This window comes from Spinacia oleracea, chromosome 5 (assembly GCF_020520425.1).
Source record: "Spinacia oleracea cultivar Varoflay chromosome 5, BTI_SOV_V1, whole genome shotgun sequence".
NCBI lineage: Eukaryota > Viridiplantae > Streptophyta > Magnoliopsida > Caryophyllales > Amaranthaceae > Spinacia > Spinacia oleracea.
The window spans coordinates 31236589-31257505 of NC_079491.1; the positions used below are offsets into that span (position 1 = coordinate 31236589).

Sequence of the window (20917 nt, forward strand, 5' to 3'; positions counted from 1 at the left end):
TAATCCGCGAGGATTTAGGAAAAAACACGTACTAGGTATTTTCAGCGCCCAGGCCTGGGCGCTGAATATTTCGGCGCCCAGAGCCAGGCGTTGAAAATAGGATCTGGGCTGTTTTTCTTAGTCAGATTCGGATTCCTAGAATCCGGAGCATTTGAGATTTAATTGAGTCTTTTAGTGCGTTTTAACCTTGTGACGGGATGCGTCTGGGCCCGTTACGAACTCTAGGCTCGTTAGGATTTTAATTAATACGTGACTCTTACTTTCGAATCATATTAGGAATAGGATTCTCTCGCAATTTCTATCTCATTTAGGATTTATGTTGGAGTGCAACACCTAATTCTGACAGGTTTCTATCTTTTATGACTTGCCACTTTTAACAACTACCCATTACGGCAGTTACTATTTTTAGCAGGTTTCCATAAATAGCAGGTTTTTATAAATAGCAGGTTTCGGGTGAAATGAAAAGGGGAATTGAGATTCGTTATGTTATAGGAGATGTGTTGTCAAGTGGAGATTTACGTTCTCATCATCGAACCTTCCCTTTCGGGAATGGGGACAAAAGTAGGTGTCTACAGCCCGCATGACTTTCCCCTCTGGATGTGGCAAGCAATTTTAGTAAATAGGAACTAACTTTGGGCGTAAGCCTCTTTTTACTAGTATGTAGGAGTCGTCATTCAATTTAAGAAAACTGACAAAGTACGATTATCGTGATATGCATGGAGTGCAAACATATTTGACTCACAACGGCCATAGGTTCCCTTGTGATTCCTGGTGTGGAGATCCCTCAACGTATATCCAGCGGAGCAGAGATTGAGAATTCAGGGGACGTTTACTAATACGGGGAGTGCCCAACATTAGCATACGTGGCGCGGTCCTTAATTACTAGTTCAATTATGACGGGGATGGGACATGCGTTATGCTACATTACTACTCTGGATTGATTTGAATGCACAAATATTACTAAACAGATGTCAAAACGCTGATTTAGGTTAATTCAAGGTGCTTAGCAATAAACCGGTTTGTCCAATGATTATTTGATTTAAGCGTGAATAATAAAATAGATTAAAGTGAACATATTTATATGGTGACGAAAGCTATAAAAAATAGATTCAAGTTACAGTATAGCATAGACTATACTGCGGTTCTCAGGAACACCTACCACTTGCCTTAGTAGAGCCTCCTTTTAGCTTTAGAACAACCTTTATACTAACTTTTAGATCCTTTACCTTCTTTCAATTCCGGCAGAGTTTCCTTTTGGATTCTTCGGTTTTGGCTTATAAATTGGCTAGAACTTCGGTACTAATTGGGATGATTTGAACACTTATGCGGATAGAGTTCAGCTTAACAAGAGTTAATACGACATAACTATTACGAATACAGGGCGGGACGTCAACATAATTTTAGTATACCAGAGGGGGAAGAGAGAATTCAGAATATCAGAGGAGTGAGACTGAATTGATGATCAAAAACGAGGTGCAGAGGGGCTGTATTTATAGTACGTGTAGGTAGTCGAAATAAGATAGATATTTGAAAAGTTTGAGCCCCAGAAAAAAGTAGCGCTCCCCATGTGAGCGCTAGAAATTTCCAACGCTTGACACTGTAGCGCTAGAAATTTCTAGCGCGCATAAGATAGGATTTGAAGAGTTTGAGTTTTGGTCAGAATCAAATAGCAGCGCTAGAAAAAAGTGGCGCTGATATTGAGAGCGCTGGAAATTTCCAGCGCAGGCAGATCTGCGGATTTCCAGAAAACTCGATCTTTAACAGCTCATAACTTTTCATACGAACTCGGATTCTTGCAAATAATATCTTGTTGGAAAGCTACGCCCGCTCCCTCCCCGTGTCCACTAGCGCTCTTGTCCAGAGCGAAGAGAAGGCGAAAAAGCGCCGCCGAAATTCAGCTTTCCAACGCCGCCGATCTCACATCAATGGGCTTCATAAATCTCGAGTTATGTCCCAAAGAGTAGAGGTAGATCCGTTTTGCAGTAATTTATGCGGCCATTAGATCAGATCGTGTATTTGTTTGGCTGGTGGTCGGAGCTTGGGCGGAAAATCAGAGAGGCAAATACGGAGACTGGGAGAGAAAAAGTGGGAGGGGTACAATCATCCTTTCACCATAAATACGCGGGCGTTTTTAGCGAATGCGGAGGTCGATTAAAAACCCCCCTACATTTTCGTAAAACAATTCTTCGATTACAAAATACTCAACAAAAACGTACAGTAGCAAACATTACTCAACATTGTCAACCCAAAAAACTAAGAAACACAAATTCTTATTTACAAGTAGTGTACAATAAATATTATACACTGGGGTAAAAGTTAGTACAAAATATTAAAAGTTACCCTTATATATGTAAAAAGTGTATTATTTTTCATTTTAATAAAAAATATTTTTCTAAATAATACTCCATAATGTATAAAATTAATCATTTAGCCTTTTAAAATGTTTATCTATCAACTTTTTTTATATAATATAATATAAATATTACAAAAATCTAGGTAAAAATTATCTTAGAGTACAATAAAATTAATATACACCATATTCGCAAGACCTTTTGAATAAGAAAAGGATCATAGTATTAGTTGTTCGGTTGTTCCCAAAAAAGAAAGCACTTAGGAAAAATAAATTAATAATGGCTATTTCTAAGATATATGATTCTTCTCATTCAAGATGGGACAACCTTTGGGGTTCCACCCCCAAGATTAACTTTATACTTTATTATTCTCTCTCACATGAAAGTCCTTTGAGCTTGAAATGTAGATGCAGCATGGACCTCCTCATACCCAACGCTAAGTATTCCACTTCAAAAGAAGGGGTTGATGATCTTTGTGGCACGCTGCCCTGATACCATGATAAATAGGAGAAAGGTTTTTGTTTTTACATTTGCTTGGCTGCTACTTCCCAAATTCAAAAATATATCTATTACTATATACTAAAAGATACACCAGGAATGACACGTGTCATTTCCTGGTGGGATTTTTTCCCGCCAAATTTTTTTTTTTTATTTTTTACTTTAAAATAAATAAATTACATTACGTTTTTTAGGAAACTAAGATAAAAATATATTTTAATTACCATAGATGCGTACAGCATAATATTTCGTATATTATTGGAGGAAAGCTAAATCAATATTATTTTTTCCTTTATGATATAATTTCCTTTATGTATTATTATAACTTTTTAATCTGATAAGAAATATAAAAAATATTGATAAATGAACTTCTAATGTTAGTCTACTATTAATAATATAATACATGGTAACTGGTAAATAAAAATGTTAATTAAAATAATAATACATGGTAAGTAGACTAACATATAAGTTTATATATCAAGATTTTACTCAATTCAAAACATGTTGTATTTGACTAACTCGGTTATGCTCGGGTCTTTTCGAAAATTAGTCTTCCGTCATTCGGGTTTGGTTAACGTTGTTAGATAGTTCTACGTACAAGTAAACGACTATAATTTTTAACTTTGTATAGTAATATGCAAATTTAGTTCATTTGAATAATTTTTTTACACAACTTTGAATTTATACTTTTTCATATACCCTTTTTACTTTCATGTTTTCCTAATATTACAAGTCTTTTTGTTACTATTAAAATAATAAATTTGTTTTAATAGTAGCCGTGCGTTACACGGGCCCTAGACTAGTGGTAGGCTATACACTAGAAAACATACCGGTTAGCAGAACCTAAAACACATAAAACTCCTAATACAAATAGGCTTGGTTGCGATAATGTGGGCTGTGAATAACTTTGGCAATCCAGACCCAATGTCCCTTTCGCATAGTATCGCTACTCACTCCGTCCTTAAAAGATTACCCTTCCCCAATTTTTTCTTTGTTAAGAGTTTGTGTACTCTATTAAGAAATCTGGTAGAGACCATATAATACAAAGTAGAGAAAGTTGGTAGAGAAATATTAACAAAAAAGGAAATGGAGCAATTTTAGGGACGGCCTAAAAAAGAAAATGGGGCAATCTTTAAGGGAAGAAGGGAGCACAAAGTAGCTGAAATTATTCCAAATCTAAAAAGAACCTACTGCATTGTTTTGTGAACAAACAATTACTCCCCCTACAATTACTCAAAGATTTGGGGTGAAAAGAAAAAACTGCAGTACTAGAAGATGTGAACCTTGTGAAACAGAACACCATGGACTACACTACTACAGTAATACAAGGGCTGAATAGATTAGAGGCACATTTCTGAGACCCATCAAAATTTAAGACCCCAGTTCTTCTACAAAGAAAACTGTCAAGGGGTGCAACACAAAAAAAAATAAAAAAATCCTTACATTTGCTAACATACATAAGTTAACCAACACCTTTTCTATAAACTTTATATACCCCTCCCTCGAACACCAAAATTTCGGTGCTGGATTTGCTGATATTGGCAATTACAAGCGATTATATCTGGAGATTTGGATCAATTTTCTGAAAATTCACCTACCAATGAAGCCGAACAAGCGAAGGACGATAGCCAGAATGAGCATGCATATTGCTAAAATCATTCCCGGTCTTCCCAGTAGCCAGTTCTTCGTCTTCTTTGCACCTTCTACTCCTCTTTGAAGTTTATCAGCCCATCGCATCTGAAAAAATTATCAAGGGAGAAATTTCAATAGAGGCAAATCAGGAAATTACAACATCTGATTGAATTTAAGCATGAACAAGATAATAACAAGGGATATTGCTGGGTCAATTGTAAAAAATCCAACCAACAGATCAACAAGAAGCGGTTTATATTGGCTACTATGTTATAAGATCTTTGTGGAACTTTTAACAAACAAAAACCACCGGGGAAGATGTCAAAATATATGAAACGCACATCTCCTGCAGAACAATGAGAAAAAAAAACGGATAACCAATGGAAAATGCACATGTTAAGAAACACACAGTTCCTCCTCCAAGTCTCCAACAAAGAAAACAGACAGGGTGCAATGGGAAAGATATTGGGGTATTCTTTGAAGCAGAGTTGGTAATAAAATTGTAGCTCCGCTTGCTTGTGTAGGGGAAAACCTTTCAGACAACGAATGTAAACGATAGAGATTCTACAGCTAGATAGATAGCCAACTATTCCTTCCAAACGATCGAATTGGACAACACAATTCTCTATTTCTCTAGAAGGTTTTCCAAATTTAATGATCCCAACAATTAGGCAAAACATTTTTGGTACACAGTTGAAATTGGCAACTCATTGATATCTTTTCGAAATGATGTTATACTTTGGTGAGTATGGTGACTCGTTAAGACAACTAGACAAAGTTGATAGAAACAGAAAGTACCATTTTATCTAAATCTTCAGGTGACAAATTTGACATGGCTTCTTGAGCTTTTGCAGCGTCTTCTTTAGAAAGTTTAAGGCCAAATTGCTCACTCATGCTGGCCATCATATCTGGGCTCATATTTTTCAACATGGAGGAGAACATCTGATAGATGCCAATAACAACAACAGAATACATCAGCATTCTAGAAGCATTAAATATCTCATCTCAAATTTTAAATCAGAGTTGCAATTAGAAGTTAGGAAACATATCAAATTCAATTCACAAACGATAATTATCAGCCAACTCACTGTTCTCATGGCAGGATCCTTCATTTGATTTCTCATCTGTTCTTGCATATCACCCATTGATGTAGGAAAACTTGATTGGGATGAACTTCCTGGACTGGAATATAAACCAGAAGAGTTGCTCCTCTCACCAACAACATCATTTTCATCAACAGGTATGTCCCGAGTTGTAGTGAATTTTGAACCAGACTCTGAACTCAATTTACCACTTGACGAACCCGAAGAGCTGGGAAATGAGTCCTGCTTTAAGGAAGAAGCCATCTCAAACATCCTTTGAAGTTCCTCAGGTGACATTTTACCCATCATATCACCAGCTGTTCTCAGCATTTCAGGTGACAGATTTGGAGGAACAGAGCCAGGTCCAAAGTTAGCATCAAAAGGGGAACCACTAAAGGGTGAATTTTCACCCTGAAATGAGGAGGCCATTTTCACCATATTTTGGAGTTCCTCAGGCGACATTCTACCGATCATATTTGATGCTGTCTTCAGCATGTCAGCGGGAACCTCACCAGGTTTTCCAGAACTCATTCTGGATAGAGTTTCAGGATCAGCCCGGGACATGAAATTCTGGAATGATCTGCGGACAAGCAAGAGAAAAGAGACCAGCCTATCTATTATATGTCATGTAGGAAGTTTATCTGGTCCTTTCACTTTTAAGCAAACAGCAGAAGGAGACTGAAATTCATAACTTTACTTTTTTAATACATTGTCCGTAAGAAAGATCACAAATCATTCCAAGAACATTATGAAACACAAGCACATAGTTCAATATTTAGCGAAGGTAAAAAAAACTTCGACTCAAATAAGAACAGATTGCTTATCATGAGGAAGGAAAAGTGTTGAAAGTAGGTTTGCAGCTCTAAACCAACTAGCATAGAGAATTCATTGTTCAGTAATTAAGAGGTGTAGGCGGATAACATCTCTAAGTTTCCAACTTCCAAGGTCTAGGGGCAGGGGAAGGAGAAAAACGGTGTTAATTAACATAGTTCTCCCTCTAGTGTTAAAAAGAAAAGAAAAACTATGAACTTGCCTGATTGAGTCAGGATCATCTTTCAATGCCTGCAAACATTCTGATTCTGTAGTTGGTCTTTTACTAACAGTTTCTGGTTCTTTAGAATGACCATGGCTTTCCACAGGATGTGTCACTGAAAAATCTTTAGATTCTCTCTTGCCACTTGTAGCTGACACAGCCTCAACTTCTTCAGTTATTTCTTCAATTACCAATCCTGTAAGACTCATCAATATAAATGATTCCACTCATGTAATATAATACCTGTTGTTACCCCAACTACTCATGTAAGATAATACCTGTTGAAGTTCGCGTGACACCTCCTTTTCCTAGACTTTCTTTAGCCTCCCTGTGGGATGAAGGGAAAAAACCTCAATTCAGATGTGATCCTGTGAACCTCAATAAAAATATAAGAAGTCTTTTTTGTATGACAATAGCAAACCTAACAAAAGTTTTACAAATACTCGTATTATAAATTCTCTATAACTTGGCAAAGCATCACACTTGACACAGTTAAAAAGGTTGCACTTGTAAACATCAAATACTGCAGAGTAAATAACATCAGCAAAAAACACCGAAATACCTTAAAACTTCAGCAATTGTGTCATCGTCAGGGGTAACTTCAAGTGCCTTTGCCAGATCAGAAACAGCATTCTAGAACAAATTAAAAAGACAAAGTAACCAGAGAGATATCACCAAACAATTTAATATACATTGAAGCCCTTATATAAAAACTCACTGCTACATAAAGATAAACTTACCTCTACCCAGCCAAAAAGAAACAAATTATAGATAATTACCTCTAATTGACCTAATTCTTTGTATGCTTGACCCCTACGGTACAACGCCTTGACATTCTTTTCATCGTAGGCCAAGACCTGAAACAGAAAAAACATAAATTAACGAAGTCAAGAACCAAAATAATACTCTGAAAATTGAGAAAATCAGAAAATTAATTGCCCCTCAATAGCACACTGGCTTAAAAGTATTTGGGGGGGGGGGGGGGGGGGGGGGGGGTGATAGGAAGGAACATATGGCCATTAGTAAACCTCATAGAGTGCAACATTGACGAATATGGGGTCTAGTTACTGAAACAATAACATGCATCCTATTGCCTAACAGAGTGGTGTTCAGGAAATGATTTAAAAAAATACCTCAGAGCCTTCTTTGACGCAATCATGAAATTGTCTAGATTTTAAGTAACATGACATCAGATTAAGAGAGCATGCCACCTGAAGTGCTCTACTTCTGGCAACAGGAGCCCCTTGTAGATTGTTCTTTGCCTAACGATAAAAATGAGAACTGATGAGGATCACTAACCAAAATGTATCTAATAAAGAAAACAAATAGCACACTCACACGCAAGTATTTCTGTGCAGCATCATGATACTTCCCCTGATTGTGAAGCTCATTTCCCTGAAATTATTTTAACAGTTATAAGCACAAGTATACTAGGTACGTTTATGTGATTTCAAATAAAAACTGATTTCACTTGTTTGACTAATTATTAACATGCAAGTTCAAATCCCAGTAAAAACCCAAAAAGTATTAAGTATAAATGTATAATAGTCTTAATAGACATGGTCGGTTGAATAGGTCATTTATTTGTAATTCCTGATGCTAGAAGAAGATTGCAAAGCATCAAATAAATGATGTAGACCCAGAAAGTGAGTTGGGCTAGTTCTAGCTTGTGACTAACAAATAAAGTACATTAACTTGAAGTACTTCATATGCAATTTCAGCTGCAGAACAGCTTAACAAAACCATAGTCACGGAACATTACAGCTATCTAAATCTGACTTCCTAGGTGCTAAAAATTGAAATCTTCATGTGCCATTAAAGATACAGATATGACAAACACAATTACAGATGTTTGAAATTCTGTGTAGCCAATCAATTCCTACTAAGATATACGGAGTACAATATATCTGGGCTTGGAGGAGGGGGCACAATCCCCAAAGAGTACGCAATAGGGTCTTCTGCCATGCAAAATACTAGTTTTCATACCATTTTCAAGAATTTTACAGATCTTTGCATGAATGGCATCATCTTACCTGTTTCTTGAGTAATTCAGCTGCATTTAACTCATAGGCTAATTGAGCATCAGCACGAGCACGCATTGATGCAATTTCTTCCGGGGATGCATTAGCCATCTTCTCCCCCATCTGAGCCATTTCTTCAGGACGGACGTTCTTCATTTGCTCTGCAGCCATCTTTAGATCCTCAGGCCTCATATTCTTCATGCCTTCCGACGCCATCTTAAGCAACTCCGGATTAGACATCATCTACAATACCACAGATACATATATTACTATAATACACAAGACAACCTAGGTAAAACATGGATTTCGATTTAAGGCTTCAATTCCATACACATAATATATATAGGATAGCCCCAATTCAAAAGAAAGCAGTAAGCCCGTAGGAAAACGAAACATTTTTTTATCTCCTATTCCTTAGTAAGCATGATCACAGAAAACTAAATAACTTGAATTCCTTGATTTCACTTATTTCATCTTTGCTTCTTGTAAAAGTGAGAGAGCTCATTAACCATTAAGTTCCACATTAAGGGTAAAGGATCGATAACGCAATGCATAGTTACTAATCAAAACACATGTGAAAACCAACGTCAAGTTAATTAACAATTTCACAATAAGCATAATACCTAAATGAAATCCGTAATTGAAACTATATGCCTTTATGGAACGAAATTGATAAAATAAACAACAACAGTGATAATAATTACAAGTTTGCAGCTAAAATTGCATCTCAAAGACCATAAATAAATAAATAAAGGAATTCGAGATCATCAAAATGAAAATTCGAAAAAGTAAAATCGAATTCGGGGAATAAAGGAGAACCTGCTGTTGGATCTTAGCCATCTCAGCAGGAGACATGCGACTCATCTGCTCTTGAGCAAGCCGAAGCAACTCAGGATCCATCATACCATTAAACATCTCGCAAAAATCCTTCGATTAATTAGGGTTTTCAAAATAGAAATTGCAATTGAGATCAAATCGAAACAGGAATTTGTTGATTCTAGGAATTGATTGCGACGAGTGCAAAATTCGACAGAGAGGTTTCCACAGTTCGGAATTTGGTGATTTTGTTAAGTTAATTAAGGGAAAGATGTGGGGAGTTTTTTTTATTTTAAATATCGTTGGAAATAAAGGTGGTGGGTCGCCAACCAGAATTGAATTAGGATAGAGAAAGGCTCCAAGATCCGGATGATGAAAGGAAACACCCGCTTCACCCTTAGGCCCTATTTGGTTCATTATTAGTAAGGAAAGGAAGAGAAAAGAAAGGAAGGGAAATAGATTTTATTTTCCTGTGTTTGGTTTAGGGGAAAGAAATGAAGGGAATAGAAGGGAAAGCTAAATGACAGCTTTTAATTTTCTCTTTCCTTTCGAATTCCTCCAATTTTGGAAGGAAAGGAAAGTGAAAATTTTATAAAGGAGTTTTCCTTCCAATTCCTTTCATTTCCTCCCACTTCCCATATAATTATTTGTACCAAATACAGGAAACCTTATTTTACCTTTCCTTTCTTTTCTTTTCCTTCCAATTCCTCCCAACCAAATAAAGCCTTAGGGCTAATCCGAATTCGGGGCGAGTATTGGGTGGTTAGGTTCCATTCCCCTCCCAATTGTTGTTGCGGGGGATCGAACACGGGTTCTCCCTACCAAGTTCAGCCCCAATCACCACTGAACCAACAAGCAATTAGTAGAAACACAAAATATTAATTACCAGTGAAATATTGTAAATCAGAATAAAAGTTAACTTAAAACGATTAAAAGTACTTTAATTTTTATTTTAAAGGAGATTAAAAGTTACTTTTATATATGTGAAAGTTATTGATTTTTTTAGTGATAAATTTTTCATTTTAATAAAAATTATTACTTCAAAATCACTAATCTAATTTAATATATACATAGGAGGCATATTTGCTGAAATATTAGAAAAAATAAATCTAAAATATAATTCATCCAAAATCAAACACTTATCTAAAATAAAATTCAATCCAATATTAGAGCGCCACGTAAGAAACTTAATGGTTTCGGCCAATGAAAAATAAGATTTTGAAATTATTTTTGAATTAAAACAGTCGAGTGTCATGTAGATAAATAATTAGGTGCCACGTAAATATTTTTACTAATTAATTACTAATATTACGCATATACAACTTCATCCAAAATCAAATACTCTAATAAATTAAAAGAAAAATCTAAAATGAAATTTAATCCAAAATAAAAACTAATCTAATCTAATATATACTCCGTAAAATATAGTCATTGGTATATATAAGAGTTTTAATTTAACTTAACAATTTAATAGAATCCGTGCATCACACGGGCTAAAATCTAGTAATATATAAAATCAATCACTTAATCATTTTTATGTTGTCAGCCGATCAGTCTGAGATCAATAGTTGCGCTATTTGCATACGGAGTACATGACTAGAAAGCTTGTTATAACAAATAATTGGCTAAGTTGGTTAGACTTATTATTCAATACTTTGTTGGTCACAAGTTCGAATCTTTTTATTACCACATTTTAACCAATATAAATTGGTGTCGTTAATTGGTGGGAAACTCACATTGTGACCTCATCAACTGCTAACTGTTTGGGAGTGGCTCAAGCGAAAACCTACGCAACTGGCCTTCGTGCTGATTAGGGTGGTAATTAAAAGGACGAGTTGGGTTGGATTTATGAACTCTATATCCGACCTACCTCTATTTGGACTCGGAATTTTTTTAAGTCGCATTCAGACTCACAATTATGCTTATAGGATTTATGTTGGATTCTTTTACTCCCTCTGTTTTTTTATGCATCAGTGATGATTTTTATGTATCCACTTCTAATTTATTTTACCTTTTATAATTATTTTTTCCCATCTACTGATCTACCCCTTCTATAATAATTGAAAAAAATAATGCCCTTGTTCCAAGTTTGCATTTAATGCTAAGTCTAATAAATGCGGTTCAATATTAATTAAACAAGTTAATTATTCAGTGAGATCAAGTGATCTGAATGCCTACCTAAAGGCCGCTTCAGTTCAAGTTGAATTAATGATATTAATGCCACAACTTACTATTGACTGAACCCGCAGGTCACACTAAAGTAAATATGTCCTTCACCCAAGGTGCATTAGTCTAATAACAAGGTTCAGATTAATTACGAATAATTAATTCAGTAAGATCAAGTGATCGGAACAGCTAGCTGGAGCAATGCTTCCGATCAGTGAATTCTAATCCTTATTAGGCTCACAGCTTACTCTTAACTGAACCTACAAGGTCACACCAATGACAGGAAACAAATGGCCGGATTAAATGAATCGGAAATTCATTTAATGGCTTTTCGGAAAATTAGTTCGAAAAACATAATTATACGATTTAACATTGGATCGTGAAATCGTATATCGTATTGCGTATATTCGTAAGCTAGGCATTACGAATAATCGTATCGTACGACATTGGATCGTCAAGTACGAAACGATAAATAAATTGTCGAAGGATAATTTAAACGGAACACGAAAGCAACCCACGAGCCGGGCGCACGAGGCGCAAGGCTCATGGGCCCAGCGTGCAAGCACGCAACATTGGCCCATGGCCTTGGTGTCTAGACACGCGTGTGAAAGAGCAGCAGAAGCAACAGTGCTGTCCTGCGGCCTTACTGCTTGTTGCGCGTTGTACCTTGGTCGTGGGCCTTGCTGGCCGGTTCAGCTTCTTGCTTGGCCGGTTGGCTTGGCTTGCTTAATAGGTTATTTTAATAACCTATTACCTAGATTTTCCAACTAAATCATTATTATTATAACCTTAGAGAGTTGAGAGAACCCTAATCTCTCTTCTACCTCCATTGTTGAATATTTCCCCAAAAGCTTCAAACCTTGATCAAGATCTAAGCTATCAACTATCAAGGCGAATTTACACTGTCGGTGAACCAAGTAGAGGAACTACAATTGGAGTTCGTGTTCATGTTCGTAGATCTAAAGGGAAAACAAGTTACTAATGTATGTATTGTTTAATCTGTGCTTTATACATGTGTCCTGACTTTGGGGTTATTCCGCTATCATGTTATGTATTTAACTGTAAACCTTTACAGTGGTATCATGAGATTCATGTATTTAAGTACCTTTTATCATGTTTTTATGTTTGTGATATTGTCGAATTTTTTCGTGACTTTTGGAATATTTTCTTGATTATTGGATGAATCGTAGAAAAGGGTTCTGAATTCATAAAGTGTCAGAATTTCGACTTTTCTGACCCTAATCTGATTGAAAACGATGTTTTAAAATCAATTCATCGGAACAGAATGTAAAAACAGGCCCCGAAGTTGGAGTTTTTGGGCGTTTTTTTTGTTTAATGAATTAAATCATTAATTTTGATACGTTTTTTAATTAATTATACGGCCAAATCAACTTATAATTAATTAAAATTTTGTCCTACTGTATTTTATAATATTATGAACCTATGGTAATTTTTTCGTTCATAAATTTTAATTATAAACCCTAATCCCAATTTAACCTAGATTAATGGATTTTAGATCGAAAATTAATTTTATTAATTGGTTAGATCTGAAAATTTATTTAGGTAAGAAGGGGAATATGATTTCATGTTTAAATGACATATTAAAAATTCAAGGATTAAAATTGGATTATCAAAGTTCAAATTTTTGTTGATGTTCATCGTTCGTTAAATTTGAATATTAGTTAGCTTAGTTTTATTAATTTCATAAATTGGATTTTTTGAAATTTTATTAAATCACTCACTTTATTATTTTTCGTAGTTAAAACGAATGGAATTGTTAATATTATGAAAATATATTTCATGCAAATAATGTTTCGTAGATTAAAATTGAAATTTTAAAATTCATTGGATGAGGGTGCGTGTCACACGTACCATTATGGCTATGAAACGAAGGGGAATGCGGCAAGACGAAGGGTTGGGAGTAGCCCCTTGTGCGCATAAACGTGTGGCCCCAGCGAGCGAGTAGGTGAGCCAGCGCGCGCTGGCCTAGGCGAGCGAAGCTAGCAACATCAACGTCTAGTTGTGTGTGTGCAGTGCTGCTGCGCGGGGATGGGGGAGTGCGTTATCGTCCTTGTGCGTTGTGTTGTGCACCAAGCGCAGCAATGGGTTGGGCGCAAGCCTAGCCCATGTTGCACAATTTTGCGGTTTTTGCTTCGATTTAAATTCCCATGCCCAATTTTGGGCTTTGCGCTTATTTTTGCATGAAGGGGCTAACGGTGGAATTTTCAATTATTTTTATTTGACTTGGGCCTGGCCGCGAGTTTAAATATTTTAAATTAAAAGTTCCAAATTAAATATTGGTTTAAGTGGGAGCCGTTTAAGTGAAATTATTTAAATTAATTAATTTTAATTAATTTTCGTAGGACATTTTATTTTAATTAAATTAATTTTTGACTAGAATAATTCTAAGGATTAATAATTTGGAATTGATTCATCTTTTAGGACGCGTTTACATGAACGTGATTTTAGTTAATCATGTAAATACTTGCAAAGCTTACTTGGGAAATCGTTTTAGGATACGAATGGGTGAATGCATATATATTGTTATTATGTATTGCAGGTATTGAAGGTGACTAGTATAGCCAAACTAAGATAGTTAAATATGATATGCGTACCGTTTTATCTTTGAATGTAAAGTTTAAAATATGGCATGCGTACCATGAAGTTTTGATGTAATAATTAGATTATTAATTCAAGTTCTTCTAGTTTATTTAAATTTCAAGTTAGCTTTTTTAATGGAGTTCAAGACGGAGTCAAGCTAACAAGGTGAATATTGAAGATTGAATGCTTCAAAACCAAGTTTTGGGGCCATACTAGTTCACCAAAATATTTATGCTTTTATATATTGGTATATGTATATTATGCATGCATGCGTTGTTTGTATGTTTGATTAAGGATTTAGTTCACTAATTAATCAAACCAACATAGAAACAACTAGGTCCGAGGAATATTGAGTTTAAAGATTTCCTTCCAAATCAACACTTACAAAAATCTTCGAACATAAGGTAGTAGGTTTCCACCAAAGCGAGGTGCTATTTTAGTATTCCTAGATGGTAAGGTATCCCAAAGCAACACGTTGATTATGGTTTCAACTCAAACAATATTGGTATATGTTGTTGCAATGGAATAAATTATGACATTAGTTTATTAACCAAGAGTAATGTGGAATTACTAGCATAGGTTTGCTTACCTAAAATCTTAAAATACTTAAGACAAGCCACAACTTGCTTAAGACATAGAGGCTTTTAGGGTCTTGGATTCGTTTCATTCATTTATGGACCATGTTTCATTATGCATGAATGAAATGTTTAATAGCTTTAATGATAGCGTGAATGCTTTTACTCAAGTTATTAAAGTATGATAAATGTTTTTCTTTGATATTTCATTTTGTAGAATATGAATTATAGTGCATGTCTTCAATTTTATTGCGTCCGGATAATAAAACTGCGATATTTCCTCGATCGATTGGTAACTAATTTTGAGAGAAATTCTCAAAGGAAATGAGACTGAGAGAGTATGTTGGATGCTATTTATCTTATATTGATCTTCATGGTTGTTTTCAAACTAAAACTTGAATGATAGACCAATTGGACCTCATATATTCATAATACTTGGTAGTTTTGGAATAAATGAAGTATTGAGTTAAAAGACTCATGTATTACCAATGGTTAACAACCAAGTTCCTTTTGATTCAATAATGAACTAGACTCAATTGGATGTGGTCATTCAAAATGAATAAAAGGAAAGGGACTTTGTAAACATAACAAAGTAAGAAGATCAAGCAAAGAGTAAAATCTTTTGGAATATAAGAAAAAGTGCTAGAAAGGATAGGAAACGAGAACAAAAGGAAATGAATTGAAAAGTTCTATTTCTATCTTGAAGTTTATGTCAAAGAGAAACAACTTAGCAACTGAACTTCTATGGTATTAGATCACTGCTTGAGGTTCTAACTTTTGTTAAAAACTCAAATTTTGGAAGCGAAGTCTAGTTATTAACCTACAAGTAGGAAATGAAGCAAAGTTGTGCTACATTAGCTATAGGGTCATCTGTTTGTTTTAAAGTCCTTCAAAAGGCTTGAACTTAATGGAATTTTTTTCCATTAATCATCATAAACCATTTCTGTTTGAACACAGAAAGACTCACATTCAAAATAAACAAAAACAATCGTTAAGTGTTTATTTGAATGAAATGGTCATTTAAGGGTTGAGTCATATGATTGATTAATAAACAAACCATTCTCTTGACACTCAAACTTCAGAAGGTTCATATCAAATATCTTGATTTGTGTACCACATGTCTTTGGCAGTGCCATACGACCATATCAACAAGACAACATTCTAAGATTCCATGGCATGGATTTTTGAAAGTTGATTAATTTAAGACAGATGGGTCTTACTTGTTGAACATGAAATGGAAATGGATTATTGTTAGAAGGTTCTAGACAATTACGTTCATAGGGAAAAGATGGATTTTATATGGGACTTACCTATTTCACAAGAATTTGAGAAAATATGGTTATATTTACTCAAAGTGAAATATGAGAATGCTTCAATGCAATTCACAAAAGAGTATAAAATCAACTTGGAAAAATATTATGAAACATCTAGACCGGGTTAAGGTGATGTTTGCATGAGCCAAGAATGATTATCAAGATTGTTTATATGGCATTATAAAAATCAAATCTCCATAAGAATATGGTATGTCCAAATGGAGAAATAAAAATCTATTTCTATTAATGAAATTATGACTATTTTCATATATAGTTTCTAAATGATACTCTCAAGTCACTATCTATCACACTAAACGAAATTGTCAAAGCTAAAGATAAAGATGTCATAAGGATTAAAATTCACTTCAGTACATCTTTTCAGTATATATATCTAGGCTTGTCAAACCCAGTGGGAGTTATTGTTTACATCAAACAAACTCAAGAATAGATATATGTTTATTTATGAGCAGCTCATAGAAACAAAAGGTATTGATTTTGCCACAAATCTGAAAACATATAGTTGTTGTTCTAGATAGTGTCTTTTAGGAAACCATCTTATTTCCAAAAAGGAAGGTGGGAGAAAAACAACCTCGAAGTGACCTCAAAAGAACTTCGAGTCAAGCAACAAACAAATGTAGGATACTTAGGAGTCTTTGGAAAAGCTCCGTACTTAGAAGCCTTTGGAAGAGCTTCAGGAAGACTTTGGAAGTTCTTCAAAAGAATCCTAATACTCAAAGGACTTGAGTAATGTCTTTATAGACAGTAAAGTTTGATGTTCAATACCTAGGTAAATCGTATAAGGAATAAGAATTCAACCAAGATGGATATACAAATATCTTGAGGAATGAAAACAATGAAGACTTTGGAAGTGCTTCAAGGACGTAAGACTTACAGGTTAGATACAACGAATGAAATATTCCCAAGTTGGTTTGAGGCCATTAAAATATGAAATATCTTCATCTTAAGAATCAAATATATGATTGGTTGATTTTCATAAAGGGTTCACACCCATTGGTTGCAAACATGTTTTCAAAACATACAAATATGATATTATATATATACGCATACAAAAGAAAAGATATATTGGTGGTTAAACATTGTAAACAACTTCGCGGCGTTGATAATGTTGAAATCCTTTTCACCAAATCGGAATGCTTGAATTATTTTGGATAAATCTAGCAATCATTGCATATGGCGATATGGAAATTGGAAAGCAAAACACCTTCCTCAATTGGACTTGTAGAAAGGAATTGTGTACATTACACACTGTAAAGTTTTGGGTGCTAGATAAAAGAGCAAGATTAAGAAATCTATTCGTAGATCAAAACATGCAAGGTGAAAATTGGACCATATGTTTCTTCAAGGCTATTGAGAAATCATAGCTTTATGAAAATATGGAACATCTTATAGATAAGAAGTTTAGTGGGAGTTAAGTCAACTTTATTGGTCCTATATATGAGATACATATGTCGCTATTGAAAATGACATTCAAATTCTAAATGGCTAGATTTGAAAGAATTTGTCAATACTAGGACCATTTCGAAAATTAGAACATATTGGGTATAAAGATCTATTGGATATGATCTAAAGCGTTGTTTGGATTTTGTAAAAGTAATTACTAAATCAAACACAAATGAGAGACTCAAAAGAGACTCCCAACCCATATGAGTAAGTCTAAGTAATGAATGTTTTAACTAGGTATAAAGCTAAGCTGTTATTACTAAAGTTAAACCTGAAGTACCTTGAAGAAGAACCTCCACCTTATATCACATGGCAATGCCAAGATCTTAGCAAGATTCGGTATCTCGTGAAACTAAATGAGCTAAAAGTTATATGGATAGATTTTAAATAGCAAATGGTTTTCGCATTACAATCAATCGTGTGCGGTGTGATATATAGATCGCCAAGCTAACTCGTAAGTGTTGGATTATGACGAGTTTATACAATTTTCTCTTGATCTAGATCAAAGATAGATCATTAGAATAATATCAAGAACATCCAATACATTTGGACATGTAGTATGAGCACTTGATAAGAGGAAGTGAAGATGAGCTAAAGTTTTGATGATATATGTTTAGTGTAACACCCCGATAATTCTCTCTTTTCTAAAATAACCTTTTAATCACTAGTAGAAAAAACCCATGTTGCAGCCCCCTTGTTGCAGCGTACATGTATTAATACACTTCAACAACCAGTCGGTCAACGCGGGTCAAACCCTTTAAAGGGTTATTGCAGCGTACAATTTATTTATTCCCTGTAAAAAAGTTTGTTACAACGTACATTTTAAAAGCCCCCTACAATAGCCATTTATTGTTGCATCGTACATCCCTTTATAAGCTGCAATAGTTCCGGGTAAAAAATATGTTCCCTGCAACGAATATTCAGACCAAAATATCATCTCAAAAATTTTGACCAAAATTTCAGGTCCTCGCGCTCAACTCCCTTCTTCTTCCCTCGGCTTTCCCTGCGTAGCCGTAAATCTTCCTCGTTGGAACTTCTGTTTTCTCGCCTGCTCGCCAGTTGTCACCTGTTCTCCATCGCGTCATGTTTCCCTCCCTGTACAACCCTAGCTAGCTCGCTGAAAAACTTAGCTTGCTTGCGTCGGTGGTTCCAAGAAAGAAAGTTGCTCGCGTCCTGTTCTCCGTCATCCTCCTCGGCGCGGCTAGTAATTTTTCCTGTCCCCTCTTTTAGGTTTGTTCAGTTCATTTATCTGATTTTTGTTTTAAGAATTAGGATTTGTTCAATTCGTTTTTAGGGTTCTGTGTGTTTGTTCAACTCGTTTTTAGGGTTTGTTCAATTCGTTTATTCAATTCGTTTTTAGGGTTGATTCGTTTGTTCAATTTGTTTTTAGGGTTTGTTCAATTCGTTTGTTCAATTCATTTTTAGGGTTTGTTCAATTGGTTTGTTCAATTTATTTTTAGGGTTTGTTCAATTCATCTTTAGGGTTTGTTCAATTCGTCTTTAGGGTTTGTTCAATTCGTTTTTAGGGTTTTTTCATTGGCCCAAATTGTGTTATTTATTGGACATGTTTAATATTGTGTTATTTCTCTAATTTTTTGGACTGTTATTGTTTATCATTAACCATCTTTTACAGTTTGAAGATGAACGAGATGCTGTAGATGTTGTGCACGGTCGAAATGGTTATGATTTTGATGGACATCGTTTGCGGGTAGGTATTCTTGGAACCTTGTTTCTGCTGCCTATCTACATGTGCTTCTTTTTCTGTCTGATAAATCTTGCATCATTTACATTGGTGTTTCATACTTTCGGGTGGAATTCGCTCATGGTGGACGAGGATCATCATCATCAGACCATCGCATCAGTTACAGTGCGAGTAGTTATAGAGGTGGAACACCTAAGCACACTGACTACAGAGGTTAGTCTTGCTGCTCTATTGGCATCTTTTTGGTAATTCAGAATCACAACGAGCGACAGACCAACAAGCAAGTCTACCCAGTGCTCGACGAGCCAACAACATAACACGCAAGGCCGCAAGGCCCAACGTGCTACGGCTGGCCGGCCAGCGCTGCTGGGCCAGTGCACAAGGCAGCACGCACAACATGCCGGCAGCGCTTTGCGTGTGGGCAAGCAAGGCTTGGGCGCCAAGGCTACTTGCGCGCCAAGCATCTTGGGCCACAAGCTATCCGGTTTTCCTAATCTTACATCCTAAGGTGTTTTATGATTATCCTAAAACCTAAGAGTTTGGGATTATCCTAAATCCTAATCCTAAGGGTTTTATATTATCCTAATTCTAGTAGGATTTGACTGCCTATTTTCCTATAAATATATGACCCATGGTCATAAGTTAATTTCCCATGATCAAACCCAATAAAGCTTTCAAGGATTAAATTTAATTCAGTCCGAAAATAAGCCCAACTCAAACTACCAAAACCTAGCCCATGCGGGAGAGAAAAACTATAAATAGACCCTCCCATCAAACCCTCACAAAATTTTCAGCACTCCATCTCTCTCCTCTTTTTCTCTCTCCTTGCGGCACCCCCTCCTCTCCTCTCTCATCCGACCTCTTGCTTGCAGCACAAGGCACGAGTGTGCCGTGTGTGTTCCCGACCTCACGCGTCGCTGCTCTCTCCTTGCCTCGTCCCACCCCGCAGCGCAGCGCCCTCGCTGCTGCTGTGTGTCGCGTGCCCCTCGTCCCGCCCCGCAGCCCCGCAGCGCAGAGCCTTGTGCTCGCTGATGCTGTTGTGTCGAGTGCCCCGCGCCAGCGCCTCTCCTCTCTCGCCCTTGTTGCGCGCTGCTTGCGTGCTTGCGTGATGCGATGCGTTCTGTTGTGTTCTTGCTCGACGCCCCACACACACAACACATCAATTGTTGTGTGTGTGTGTGTGTGTTGTTGATTGGTGATAATCAATTGTATACTTTTTAAACTTTAATTTCAGTTTTTAAATTGTTTTATTTATTATGATTATTTAATAATTTGGGTTATTTAAATTGATTAGAACGGTCATGAACACCGTATTGGTTTATTGTCGTATTTAAATTAAAGAGATTGGTTTTGATGATTGAAATTATTATTTTCAGATTTAATGAATTAATAAATTGTCAATTTTTGAAGTCAAACATGGTTTTTATAATAACCTATTGCTAGGGTTTTAATTCTAATTGATTAAGCGATTGATTCACATAATTTAATGACAATTTAAATTATGGGAATCAACTTAAATTTTCAGATTGTTTTTAAGCTTTAAAAAGTTGGTTTTTAATGGTTTTAAAGCTAAAAAGTCAATATTTTTATGCTAGGGCTTGAGTTGACTATTTGAGACTATTAAATTAACGATTAACGATTGATTTCTAATTAAACAAAGGGCTTT

General features: G+C 35.6%; 1 protein-coding gene across 1 annotated transcript; it reads right to left on the minus strand.

The window, feature by feature from the left end:
- Positions 1-4127: 4127 nt before the first annotated feature.
- On the minus strand, positions 4128-9772 carry LOC110778177 (outer envelope protein 61). Its single transcript, XM_021982745.2, has 11 exons — positions 9437-9772; positions 8630-8860; positions 7935-7991; positions 7730-7858; positions 7376-7453; positions 7159-7229; positions 6875-6924; positions 6597-6792; positions 5570-6143; positions 5280-5423; positions 4128-4586 (listed from the first exon to the last, which is right to left on the minus strand). The coding sequence occupies exons 1-11, from the start codon at positions 9530-9532 to the stop codon at positions 4440-4442; spliced, it is 1773 nt and encodes a 590-aa protein (XP_021838437.1). The 5' UTR covers positions 9533-9772; the 3' UTR covers positions 4128-4439.
- Positions 9773-20917: the final 11145 nt, after the last annotated feature.

Excerpts from the sequence above, each read along its gene's own strand:
- LOC110778177 (XM_021982745.2), bottom strand. The coding sequence starts at position 9,532 with ATGTTTAATGGTATGATGGATCCTGAGTTGCTTCGGCTTGCTCAAGAG. Across the intron at positions 7,230-7,375 it reads AAGAATTAGGTCAATTAGAG|AATGCTGTTTCTGATCTGGC; the intron begins GTAATTATCTAT and ends AATTTGTTCTAG. Across the intron at positions 6,793-6,874 it reads TGTCACGCGAACTTCAACAG|GATTGGTAATTGAAGAAATA; the intron begins GTATTATCTTAC and ends TGAGTCTTACAG.